Source organism: Bombyx mandarina, chromosome 23 (assembly GCF_030267445.1).
Source record: "Bombyx mandarina strain Sakado chromosome 23, ASM3026744v2".
Classification (NCBI taxonomy): Eukaryota; Metazoa; Arthropoda; class Insecta; order Lepidoptera; family Bombycidae; genus Bombyx; species Bombyx mandarina.
In genome coordinates this window covers 19379544-19393335 of record NC_143229.1, presented here as the reverse complement: position 1 = coordinate 19393335, position 13792 = coordinate 19379544, and the positions used below count along the sequence as shown (strand labels likewise).

Below are 13792 nucleotides of genomic sequence, written 5' to 3'. Positions count from 1 at the left end.
AGAACGATGGCCGGTTGGTTTGGTACAAAAGCCCATAGTCGTGATGATATGGTATTTACCGCCACCCACCTTAAGACACGAGAAAGAATTCTTAGTGTAGTATTTTATTGTAGTATTTTTTACTGTAGTATTTTATATTACATTTACTGTTTTATCCATCAAATATCGAATTGCGCGGGAAAATAAGTGAACAGATATTGCTACTACGAGGAAATGGAAAGCAAACTGCATCGTTGGAGTCGCCGTTCTTATGCTGGGTAGGGTTAGATAATTGGCGTAATGCTGGCAAATTTAAGAGAATTAAAAGTATTCCATTTTAATCCAGATCAAATAAGTCGAAGCGCAAAAATTATATACGTTTAGCTGTCGTGGAACGTAAAAACTGAACTTGGGCGTATTGTAAAATGGAGGCTGTTGCTAATGTCAGTTGAGTAAGTTGAGTTTGAATGGGAATTTAATAATGCCTTTTTTTTTAATGGATTTTATGACCTGGTAACTAAGACCTTTAGGTCATGTCTTATTTTAATTTATATTCATATTTTTAAGAAAAATGATATTATGGAGTGAAATGAAATGAAGATGATTAATTTGAGACATTAATCAACTGGGATGAAGTTAAATGAAATGAAATGGGATGAAATAATATAATCTCAGTAAAATGGTGGTCATTTACTAAGATTTTTTCAGTGGACTTTTTGGAGGATCCCGAGAAGTTACGTCCAGCGGCTTTGTTTCATTTTCCCACATTTGTGCACTTTCACAGACATTAAACAGTTAATAAACCACCATTACACATTACACATTTAAGCCCGAAGAAACACTAAATAGACAAAATAAAACAAATCACACAACTTCACTCCTCGCGTTCCCGCCAAAAAGTCCTAATAGTGACATTAAGCGATTTAGCCCATAGATAATACACATAATATAACCTCACTTTAGGACTAATGAATGACAGTCCAGTACGCAGAGCTATTACACTTAATATTTGGTATAGACGTGATGCCAACGTTGCTCTCTTGCAGTACTAATCTATTTCCATCCGATCGATGCGTGAGATTTTAATAAGATTTTTTGTTTAATCATTCTAAATACACTTGAAGATTGCAGAGACAGAGCTATATAGAGACAATGACCTGTTTGGTAATGAGAGCGCACACTACCAGCTAATATATTAAGATAAGTATTGAGATTATAGTATTTTTGTCTTAGTTTAATCCTGATTGTGGGTTAATGTGTTACAACGACATCTAGTTTGGTAAAGGTGTGCCATTGACAGTTTTCAAGTGTTCAGTTTTTACAATACACTATAGATGGCGCTGTAACAAAAATAATGGTTCATTAAAAAAACGCACTAACAGGATCTTTAAATTGTAACTGGAGCCTTTCTTCCATAGACAGTCCCTTTTTCGATCGTGCCAATATGTAAATCCGCTTAACGTCGCACGATCTGAAACAGGCAACGCGTTGAGCTGGTTTTTGAAGGGGCTGACAGTGGAAGAATTAGATCTGATGAATCTTTGAAAATATCTTGAGAAACTCTACAGAGATTTTTGCTATTCGCGCTGGATATCGGGTCGGTCCATAACCCTTAGAGCGCGAACCGTCGATATCGAATAAGTCGTCGTGGCCTAAAGGATAAGACGTCCGGTGCATTCGTATGTAGCGTTGCACCGGTGTTCGAATCCCGCAGGCGGGTACCAATTTTCCTAATGAAATACGTACTCAACAAATGTTCACGATTGACTTCCACTGTGAACGAATAACATGGTGTACTAAAAATCAAATCCACAAAATTATAATTTGCGTATTTACTGGTGGTAGGTCCTCCTTATGAGTCCGCGCGGGTAGGTACCACCACCCTGCATATTTCTGCCGTGAAGCAGTGGCGGGTAGCGTATTTAAGTCGTAGATGTCTATGGGCTCCAGTAACCACTTAACATCAGGTGGATTCTGAGCTCGTCCATCCATCTAAGCAATAAATAATAAAAAATCGAAATCAAATCGATAGATCGAATACAGAAACAAAAAAACTAGAAATCTGTGGACTGAAAGACTTTTGTGTTCGTAAAAACATATCCGATTGTTTCCATTACCTTGCTTCGGCCTTAGAGCACACGAGACGCGTACAAGTACTCAGTGGCACCGAACACTAAATGCTTTAATTAAAGTTCTGGCTTCATCGAGAATCAGAACAGAAACTCGTGCCGAAACGAGCAAGGCACTGAAGTGAAGGATGGTTAGCGGGGCTCACAATATCCAGGGAACCCGCGACACGTCTGAGACCCGCCATCACGAGACATTGCCACTATTTCATTGGAACTATAGGCAGTACGCTTCCAGAGACCGTTTCTGCCACGTACCATCCCACTCCAGAATCAATGCCCCGTGGTATTCCCTCTACGTAATCATATGTCCTTTTTAAAGCTTAGAAAGAGTTCTAAGTGTCTTGCCAGTACTCTCAGTATTACAAACTATCTGTCCACGCAATATCAACTTTACGAATCTAATTTGAATTGTAAGTTATTTAAGGCACTACCGATCACCTTAGAAGCTTCTCTATGAGTTGTTTCCCGATGAAGCCCGTCCCTCCAGTGATCAGCGCTGTGGTTCCCGCGTAGAACTGCCGCACAGCCGACTCGCCGCGGAGCGCTTCCTCCTCCAGCGACTTCTGACGCGAGACCTGCTCGATCTCCAAAGCCAAAGCACTGTCCATTCTGAAAATAATAGGAATTTATATTTAAAAATGCCAGTTTTAGCTGTCTGCACTAATCTGCCGGTCCTCATCCGATATCTTTCTTCAATTGACCCATCGATGTCGCTGGCGTCCGCGTGCAAACCTGACAACTCACATTTCGGCGTCTGCTCAAAAGCTATAGCTTCAAAAGCTTATAGTATGGCTTCAAAGGCTTAAAGTAAAACCTTTAATATTTAAAACTTTTTAGTTTTTTAAAAGGATTTCTATTCAGTGTCATTCAGTGAAGTCCTCAAATATATTAAGTGTATAATCTATGGTGAAGTCTATCATTCAGTAAAAAGAGAGTTCAGTTTTGTGTTTATATATTAATATAAAATTAAGATTAGTTTAAAATATTCATTTTAACGGGTTGAGGAGCGGAGTGGTCTCTGTGGGTGGATACAATTACTTTGCCATAACAACATTAGCGGTTCGTTGGGACGCCCCAACTCACCTGCCTGGAACACCCCTGACCGCAAGTTTTCTATTGAATATGTAAGAAATCCCCACCGCCCCATGGCTCATCTAGGCTAGTAGCTATAACATATTGAAGGGGGACTATTCGACAATATAATTGTATAATCAAAAAACCGAAAGTTGGAATAGCTTATTTGAGTAATTCTTTATCCATATGCATTTAATTACTGTCGCCAAAATTGCAAAAAAATCTCGGTCCTTAACCTGTTAAAAGAGATTAAGGGCTTTAAATGTTGTTTTCTTATTATATCACCACAAACACAATTACATCATTTATTTTCTTATTAATTTTATTAATTCTGAAATACTCCATAACTTTATATACCTATATGATTAATACAAAACATAATACTATTTTAAATTTAACTAATTAGTTATATTTACGTATATATTTTTCAAACATGATTTTTTTCGTTCAATTGCAAAATTATTATAGATTTGCGGGTTTGATTTTTATTACACTATGTTATTCCTTCAGCGTGAAAGTCAATCGTGAAATTTGTTAAGTAGGTACGTATTTCATTTCAAAAATTGGTACCCGCCTGCGGGATTCGAACGCCAGTGCAACGCTCAACACGAATACACCGGACGTCTTATCCTTTAGGCCACGACGACTTCGAATTTATTTATGATTTACCAAGACATTGTTGTACATCCGTTTAATGCAAAATTGACACATCACTAAATTCAAAATAAATAATAATGTTTAAAAGAAATATTTCCTTTGCACTACGTTAACTGGTAGAGACAGCCTTAAACTTAACGCATTGAGGTAGTTAATAGATCAAAAATGAAAATGATTATTTAAATTATTATAATTTTCCCATACCTATTCGCTGGTAGCGTAAGGGACTATTCAGGTACGCTCGGACGGGTAGCTGAGGTCTCGGGTTCAACTTGACAGAATTTGCTAACACCGGGCCCTAGCAAGAGCAGTGCTTCGCCGAAACTACTACCGGATCGGAATCGCGACCCACTGAGAAGATCCAGCGAAAAACTCCGTGGGCATTATTATATATATACAAATATATGCAACAAAGGTTAATGTTGATGGCGACCTTTTTAAAACTGCCCTCAGTCCTTGCGGTGTACTTAAGTATAATTTACTTAAGTTTGTAAATAAAATCAATTAAATAATTTGATGTCCAATTTCTTCTTCTTTGTCTTGCACCTTATCTCATTAGGTGGGGTCGGCACAGCGAATGTTTCTATTCCATTCTCTTCTATCAGCCGTCATCTCAACACTCACTCCTCTCTCCGGTGGACAAGAATCATTTGGAAACGAATTAAGCGCGGTGTACCAATCCAGTGAAATAACTCATATCATTTATTAAATTTATTTATTTATTCGGCGAGTAAAACAGTCTCTTTCGAGACTAACCCCCCGCTGAGATCACCGCTTGTTGTGGCATTCTCACAACCCAGTGGGGCCCCACCCTCCCAAACTTCCACCCCAATCCTAGCCGACTGCCGTTTTCACGGCAAAGGCACTCCCCCCCCTTGGAGCTGGTAAAGCTCAGGGGGTGAACTCCTACTCAGGGGACTCGCCTTTCGGCGAGTGTGCCTTAAGTCCCGGGGACGCCCCCCCCGGGCAAAAACGAAAAAAAAATGGAAGAAGAGCTCTTAGGGTTTCTCGGGTTACTTGCCGAGAAGTACCCGGTGCTATCCAACCTCACGGCCGAATTCGCGGCCTACAGGGCCGCCCGCGCGAGTCCCGCCCCGCCCGCGTCCCTCGCCGCGTCATTTCGAGCCGCGCAGTCATGCCCCGCCCCCAAACCCAATTTGAGCGCACGTACGCACGTAGCGACTCACGAAGCGCCTAGCGCCAACGAAGCGCCTAACGCACCCGCGACGTCATTCTCGCCAATCTCATCCGTCGCGTCGTCCGTAATAATTAACTCAGGTTCAGACTCCGATACCGGATCGGAGATGGACTTCGAGTCCGCGACGAGCCCGCAGCCCGGAACCTCGGATGGGTTCCAAACGGTAAAACGCGGGAAAAAACGTACTCGCGCCGTGGAGTCCCGGAGCTCCACGACAAAACAAACCAAGTCAGCGACTGCCTCCCGTCCGCAGGTAGTCGTGACACCGGAGTCGGACTCCGGCCGCCGCGCAACCCCACCGCCGCGTCCCAAGCCCGCACCCGCGCAAAAAACCGCCGCCCCGCCCCCGCTGATTCTCCAGGAGAAGTCAGCATGGAACCGCGTCTCCCAGGCCCTTCAGGCAAACAAAATAAATTATACCCATGCGCGTAACGTCGCGCATGGGATTCAAATAAAGGTCGCAACGCCGGGCGACCATAGGGCTCTATCCGCGTACCTCCGAAAGGAGAACATAGGTTTCCATACCTATGCTCTTCAGGAGGACCGCGAGCTCCGCGTAGTAATACGCGGAGTTCCGAAGGAACTCGACATAGAGTACGTAAGGGAGGATCTGACCGCTCAGTCCCTCCCGATAGTAAGTGTGCACCGGATGCACAACGGACGCGACAAAAAACCATATAACATGGTTCTAGTCGCTCTAGAACCAACCCCGGAGGCCAAGAAAAAGATCGCATGTCTCGCGACAGTATGTGGCCTATCCGGGGTTACCATTGAAGCCCCCCATAGACGTGGCACTCCCGGACAGTGCCACAGATGCCAACTATATGGCCACTCGGCTCGGAATTGCCACGCGCGCCCCCGCTGCGTGAAGTGTCTCGGCGATCACGCCACGGTAGATTGCTCGCGAGTTAGGGAAACCGCGACCGAACCTCCAAGCTGTGTCCTATGCCTTAAGCAAGGGCACCCCGCTAATTACCGTGGATGTCCTAGGGCTCCGCGAAAACGTCCGACCCACCCAGCCCCCCGTACCGTCGGCCCAAAGACTTCGGTGCCTTCAGCACCGAAACCCGCCTTCGTACCGGCTGCGGTTCCCACCGTCTCGGCGTGGAACAAACCGCTGCCGTATACGAGGTCGGGAACACAAACCGCACCCCAGCCCCCGCTCGCGACACGTCCCGCGCCGCAGCCCCTGCTCGCACCTCCCCCCGCGCCCGCGTACCGTCCCTCGCAACCCTCAGCCGTCAACGACTTCACGCTCGTGCGCGACTTCGTCACGGCGGTCAACTTCGACCGTCTGCGATCGTTCGCAGACGCGATGCGAAGGGCGGTTAACCCCGAACAACGGCTCGCGGCCGCGTTCGAATACATGGACGTTTACGAGTCCGTGGCCCGTACTTTCTAAAATCACCGGTAATCAATGGCGCAAAACGCTAGAGAGAAACCATATTCCCTTACGTTAGCATTCTACAATGCTAACGGACTCGCGCGACAACGCGATCAAATTTACGAATTCCTCCGCGACAATCTTGTAGATATTCTGCTAGTGCAGGAGACCTGCCTGAAGCCCTCGCGTCGTGACCCGAAAGTCGCGAATTACGTCATGGTTAGGAATGACAGACTCACCGCCTCCAAAGGCGGGACTGCCATTTACTATAGGCGGGCCCTGCACGTTGTCCCTCTCGATACCCCCTCGCTCTCACATATCGAGGCGTCAGTGTGCCGTATCTCGCTGACGGGACACCAGCCGATCGTCATCGCATCCGTTTATCTCCCCCCGGACAAGCCCCTTCTGAGCAGTGACATCGAGTCACTGTTCGGCATGGGAGACTCCGTCATCCTGGCAGGCGATTTAAATTGCCACCACACTAGGTGGAACTGCCACAGTTCAAACATAAACGGTAGGCGTCTCGACGCGTTTATAGACGACCTTACCTTTGAAGTAGTCGGTCCCCCAACTCCAACATGTTATCCGTATAACATCGCGCTCCGTCCGAGCACTATAGACCTGGCACTGCTGAGGAACGTAACTCTGCGCTTGCGTTCCATCGAAGCAATGTCAGAGCTCGACTCAGACCACCGACCTGTCGTTATGCAGCTCGGTCGCCCCCACAACCCAGTCACAGCTACGAGGACCATGGTGGACTGGAAGAAGCTGGGCAAATGCTTAGCCGATGCCGCTCCACCAATCCTCCCCTGCGGCCCGGATTCAACTCCATCCCCCGAGGACACAGTCGAATCCATAAACATCATCACGGATCACATCTCTTCCGCGATCATAAGATCCTCAAAAGAAGTCGATGTGGAGGATAGCTTCCACCGCATCAGACTGTCCCCCGAACTTAGGAACCTCCTAAGAGTTAGAAACGCGGCAATCCGGGCCTACGATCAACTTCCCACGCACTCAAACCGGATTCGGATGCGTCGTCTACAGCGGGATGTAAAATCTCGCCTAAGCGACGCCCGAAATGAGAATTGGGATAGTTACTTAGAAGGACTCGCGCCCTCTCATCAAGCATACTGGCGACTAGCAAGGACTCTCAAGTCCGAAACTACCGCTACTATGCCTCCTCTCGTACGCCCTTCAGGCCAACCACCGGCTTTCGATGACGATGACAAGGCAGAGTTGCTGGCCGATGCACTGCAAGAGCAGTGCACCACCAGCACTCAATACGCGGACCCCGAACACACCGAGGCAGTCGACAGGGAGGTCGAGCGCAGAGCTTCCCTGCCACCCTCGGACGCGTTACCCCCCATTACCTCTGACGAAGTTAGAGAAGTAATAGACAACCTTCAACCTAAGAAGGCACCCGGCTCCGACGGCATCCGCAACCGCGCGTTAAAACTCTTACCAGTCCAACTGATAACAATGTTGGCTACCATCTTAAATGCCGCTATGACGCACTGCATCTTTCCGGCGGTATGGAAAGAAGCAGACGTTATCGGTATACACAAGCCGGGCAAACCGAATAATGAAACCGCTAGTTACCGACCGATCAGTCTCCTCCCAGCGATAGGAAAAATTTACGAACGGCTCCTTCGGAAACGCCTCTGGGACTTCGTTACCGCGAATAAAATTCTAATAGACGAGCAGTTTGGATTCCGCGCCAAACACTCGTGCGTACAACAAGTGCACCGCCTCACGGAGCACATCTTAATAGGGCTAAATAGGCGTAAACAAATCCCGACCGGCGCCCTCTTCTTCGATGTAGCGAAGGCGTTCGACAAAGTCTGGCACAACGGTTTGATCTACAAACTGTACAACATGGGAGTGCCAGACAGACTCGTGCTCATCATACGAGACTTCTTGTCGAACCGTTCGTTTCGATATCGAGTAGAGGGAACTCGTTCTCGTCCCCGTCATCTGACTGCCGGAGTCCCGCAAGGCTCCGCACTCTCCCCGTTACTATTTAGTTTGTATATCAACGATATACCCCGGTCTCCGGAGACCCATCTAGCGCTCTTCGCCGATGACACGGCTATCTACTACTCGTGTAGGAAGATGTCGTTGCTTCATCGGCGACTCCAGACCGCAGTAACCACCATGGGACAGTGGTTCCGGAAGTGGCGAATAGACATTAACCCCACGAAAAGCACAGCGGTGCTATTCAAAAGGGGTCGCCCTCCGAATACCACTTCGAGCACCCCACTCCCCAATAGGCGCGTAAACACCTCCGCCGTTAGCCCCATCACTCTCTTTGACCAGCCCATACCGTGGGCCCCGAAGGTCAAATACCTAGGCGTCACCCTCGACAGAGGGATGACATTCCGTCCCCACGTAAAAACGGTACGCGATCGCGCCGCGTTTATACTAGGACGACTCTACCCAATGCTTTGTAGACGCAGCAAACTGTCCCTCCGTAATAAGGTAACCCTCTACAAAACTTGCATACGCCCCGTCATGACGTATGCAAGCGTAGTGTTCGCTCACGCGGCCCGCACCAACTTGAAACCCCTTCAGGTTATACAATCCCGATTCTGCAGGATAACCGTCGGAGCACCATGGTTCCAGAGGAACGTGGACCTCCACGATGACCTGGAGCTCGACCCCGTCAGTAAGTATCTACAGTCGGCATCGCTGCGCCACTTTGAGAAGGCGGCACGACATGAGAACCCTCTTGTCGTGGCCGCCGGAAACTACATACCCGATCCTGTAGACCGTTTGGTAAACCGTCGACGTCGCCCAAAGCACGTCATCACGGATCCTCCTGATCCATTAACGGTGCTTTTAGGCAATACAAGCACCGGTCACCGTCCTCGCCGAACCCGTCGCTTGCGACGAAGGGCTCGACGAGCGAATTAACCCACAGACACAGCCCACTGAGTTTCTCGCCGGATCTTCTCAGTGGGTCGCGCTTCCGATCCGGTGGTAGATTCTGCGAAGCACTGCTCTTGCTAGGGCGGTGTTAGCAATTCTCCGGTTTGAGCCCCGCGAGCTCACCTACACAAGCTAGGGTACGCTGAAGTAGCCTCTCAAGGCTATCAGCATAGGTAGGAAAAAAAAAAAAAAAACAGTGAAATACATACATACTAGAGGTCCCGCAGTAGTCGAAATTCGACTATAATTATTTGGAATTGTAAGTTTGTACACTATTATGATTGTATTTTATACTTCTATAATCACAAATTTCGCTAAGACTATACTATAAAAAATATTAGCAAAGACAAACAATATTTAATCTATTCTCAATTTGACAACAGACGTCAAGAACAAAAGTTTGACAATAAATAGTATGCATGCGTGTGTGCGTCAAATACATGGTATGTAGTGTGTGTAATGTTTTCTTTATTGATTTAATGTATATTTTATGCATTATTTTAAATTATACTATAAATATATTTCTCTATATTCTCTATAAGTGTGGAAAATTTCATACTCCTCCGTCCGCGCAGTTTTCGTAAAAAGGGATACAAAGTTTTTGCATCACGTATTAATATATAGATACATACACACATACATATATATGCATATACACATAAATATACATACACATAAACATACATACATATATCTGTAAATAAACATACAAATACACAATCTAATATAATAATAATTATTAAAATATTAATTATGTTTATCTAATTAACTTTCTTTCGATGATATCGTCTATAATCATAGCTTAGCGTATCTTCACACTTTATAAGTCCAAAACTATGACAGCTACAGAAACCTAAATCAGAAGTAATAAAGAGTTTTTTTTCTCACTTTATCCCCTATCTATTGACTGGTAGATTATAGAACTCTGCCAGCTAAAACCTTCACGCCACATATGTGCTTTTGACATACTTATTGAATGCTAAAGTATAATTGCCACCCGCTGTAGATAGATCCGAGGATTCACAGTGAGAGAAACCACCGAAAAATTTGAGTTAGCTATAGAACAAGTAATAAGGTTTGATTATAAGTACTGAGCTCACGGGATCGACCTGAGAGAATTTGCTAACGCTAGCCCTAGCAAGAGGAGTGCTTCATAGAATCTACCACCGGATCAGAGTCGCGACCCACTGAGAAGATCCGGCGGGAAATTACGGACTATGTCTGTTGGAAATAAAGAGATTGAAACGCTGATTCGTATTATTAAGTAAATAAAACAGTATTGCACAACAAATTTAGTTTATTTTGACTCTACGGGGACGATATACGCCGTATTTAAATGATGTGACCGGACGAACCTTTGACATCCGTGACCGCGAAGTCTGTTAATTATTCGAAAAAATCGTATATTTTAATTAATTTACGATAATAAAACGTATTACATTTTACTAGATGATGACCGAGTTTTGCTCGGTTTTTTTTTATAACGCCATCTTGCTATGATAGCAGATTGCAAAGGAATATGAAAAATTGTGGGTTAGGCCACTTTTACGCCGATGTTCTCAATTCTACATTTATTTGAAATCTTATCTTATACCTTTAAACGAGCAATTCTTGTATATATATAATCTGAATCTCGGAAACGGCTCCAACGGTTTTCATAAAATTTAGTATACAGGGGATTTCGGGGGCGATAAATCGATCTAGCTACGATTTATTTTCAGAAAATGTTTATTTTATTCGTGTTTTCAATAATCAACTCTTCCCGACATCTATTGGCGAATAATAATTTAATTGAGGGCAACTAACCGCTTTAAAGACACAACAAGATGGCGTTATCAAAATCATTGTCATCATCTAGTTAATTTAAAACAATAAAAAATTTATGCAAAAACCAGCCTATCCCTATTTCCACCTATAGATAACAGATGCTATTGTAAACATTATTTTTGGCTTATTGTTTTTGCCTACGAAGCAGTGTAAAAGTAAGTTCAAGCCTCATTATGTCCATACTAACTATGGTAAGCTTAAGCGACTTTTGCGCTTACGGCCTAAATTGGGATCGCGGCGTATAGAACAAAACTATTCTGTTGCATTGCAATTTTGTTGTTACCTTCCAAAATCTTCTCTGTTAATAATAACGGTTGCCGGGTCAGCTAGTTTAATTATAAAATTAAACTAGCTGACCCGGCAAACGTTGTGTTGCCTTAAATAAGATTTTTAGGGAAATTCTAGTGTAGAAAAAAATCCTCATTCAACCACATAATACCTCATTATAACAAAATAAATATCCAAAAAATTATAATAAAAAATTAATGTTTGGGGTGGACAACCCTTATCACTTAGGGGTATGAAAAATAGATAGTAGCCGATTCTCAGACCTACTGAACATACTATTGATACACAAATAAAACCAAAAAAACATGGTTGGCAAGCTACGATTGATACACAAATAAAACCAAAAAAAACATGGCTGAAAAATGTATAGTGAGTAAGACATGAGACCGGCTTCGTCCTCAGCCCTACTACGTGATGTTTGCTGGATGAGTGGTGACACCTGGCGGGGATAGCTGATCGATTGATAGTTGACCAGTAGTAGACCGGCGAGGGCGGGAGATCAAATTGAATTTAAAAAAAATCATAATTAAAGGAACTTGAAATTATAAACTCTGAATAAGAATTTATCGTATAATAACCGGCAAACTTCTTGAGCATTTGTTGACGTAGTGGGGGTAAGTTTGCGCATGGTACACTCACGTGCAAAAACATTATTTACATTGCGTCATAATATTATTAAATTATTAAAATCAACATATGTATTTATTTATATATTTATTAGAACATCAACAAAAAATATAGGTTAATAATTGTAATAATTTAATCTTGGGGTAAAATAGATATTCCTTCTATTAAGTCAAAACTAGAGCTGTTGCCAGGTCTTCGTTCAGTTGAAGCGAAGCTGGTATTTGTAATTTTTTTTTCGTTACCATAATCTTGACCATCATCATCATCACTGTTTTCATCACCCGAGTCGCTATCATCGTGATGAGTCGACATAGGGCTCATCAGCGTAGTTTACAACTTGGTCGATTCGGTCTTCTTTTTTGTCTATAATTAATTATTTTTTGAAGATATTCGATTCGTAGTAATCGAATGTTACTTTTTTCATTTACCAGCTTCCGATTATTTTCTGTTCTTTTTTTCCATCTGAAGCCTAGCTCTTTCATAATTCGTCGTAAGCTTCATTCCGAGCCATTAAAATTTATATCTTCTTTAAATTTTTCGAAGCCTTTCTACGATACGGAGTTTCGCTGCTTGTTACGTAGTTATTATGATTACCTCTTTTTATTACAGATTGAACGAAACTATCCATTCCGGTAACTTTCTTCTTCCCTGATCTTTTCTTACCCGGAGTCCGAAACACGGCGAGCAAGCCAGAGCCTTTAGCTTCGTTAATAATGCACCTAACAGTACTCACTGATGTTTTTGTTGCTTCCGAAGTCTGTTTTAATTTTTCCATATCATTCTTCCCCTGTTTTATAATGAAGCAATATACATCGTACACAAAATTTCTACCCTTTCTTTTAAGTACTACACCAGTTTGTCACGGCATAGTGTATGTTTTATAAAAAATCAACAAACACTCATCAAATAGCAATGGCAACAAAGTCCACAAGCAATTATAACAAATAACTTAACGATTAATAACGATAGACTTTCCACTGTACGCAAGCGTACTTTTGGGAGCAAGCGGAATGAGGGCGCGGTGCGGGACGCAAGGTTCGACTGATCTACCAATAACGCACTCGATACGATTTCCCCTGACGTCGCGCCTCACCCTCACCACCAAAGTGATCTAAAATTCGGTTCTGCGCAGTCAAGGTCATTTGCTCAAGAAGTTTGCCGATTACTATACTACAATTATAATATTTGATTGCCATCTTGCAACCTTGTTGCGGATCTGTGCATAGAATAAAAAAAAAAACGGGATGGAAAAATAGGGGTTGATCGTATAAGAGTGAAAATTGAGAGTAATATTTTTTTTATTATTTTAAGTCATGACAAAATAAATAAATAAATCTTGCCAAAAAAATTAAAGTTTATAATTATATAAACTTTAAAACTTTAAAATTTTTTAAACAAATAAAAAATAGGGATTGATCGTAGAGGGGTGAAAAATTCAGAGTAATATGAATTTTGTTGTTCTAAGTCATGACAAAATAAAAAGAAAATTCTTGCAAAAAAAATAAAGTTTTTAATTAACAAATAAAAATAAGGGTTGATCGTAGAGGGGTGAAAATTTAGGGTTGTATGTATTTTTGTATGCTGTATCATAAAAAAATAAAAACAAAAAATGTTGTCTAAAAAATAAAAAGTAAAATTTAGGGGTTACCAATTAAAATTAATCACCCTCAACATTTATGGGGATGAAAAATAAATGCT

The 13792-nt window shown here is 43.1% G+C and overlaps 1 protein-coding gene across 1 annotated transcript in view; it reads right to left on the bottom strand.

Annotated features, from left to right (window-relative positions):
* Positions 1–13792, bottom strand: part of LOC114249804 (fatty acyl-CoA reductase wat) — a 28994-nt gene that overhangs the window by 13099 nt on the left and 2103 nt on the right. Inside the window, exons 2-3 of the mRNA XM_089737831.1 lie at positions 2547–2717; positions 1360–1450 (exon numbers count right to left, since the gene is read on the bottom strand). Of these exons, the coding sequence (XP_089593957.1) occupies positions 1360–1450; positions 2547–2716 (261 nt within the window). The 5' untranslated portion in view covers position 2717. The remainder of the gene's footprint in view (positions 1–1359; positions 1451–2546; positions 2718–13792) is intronic.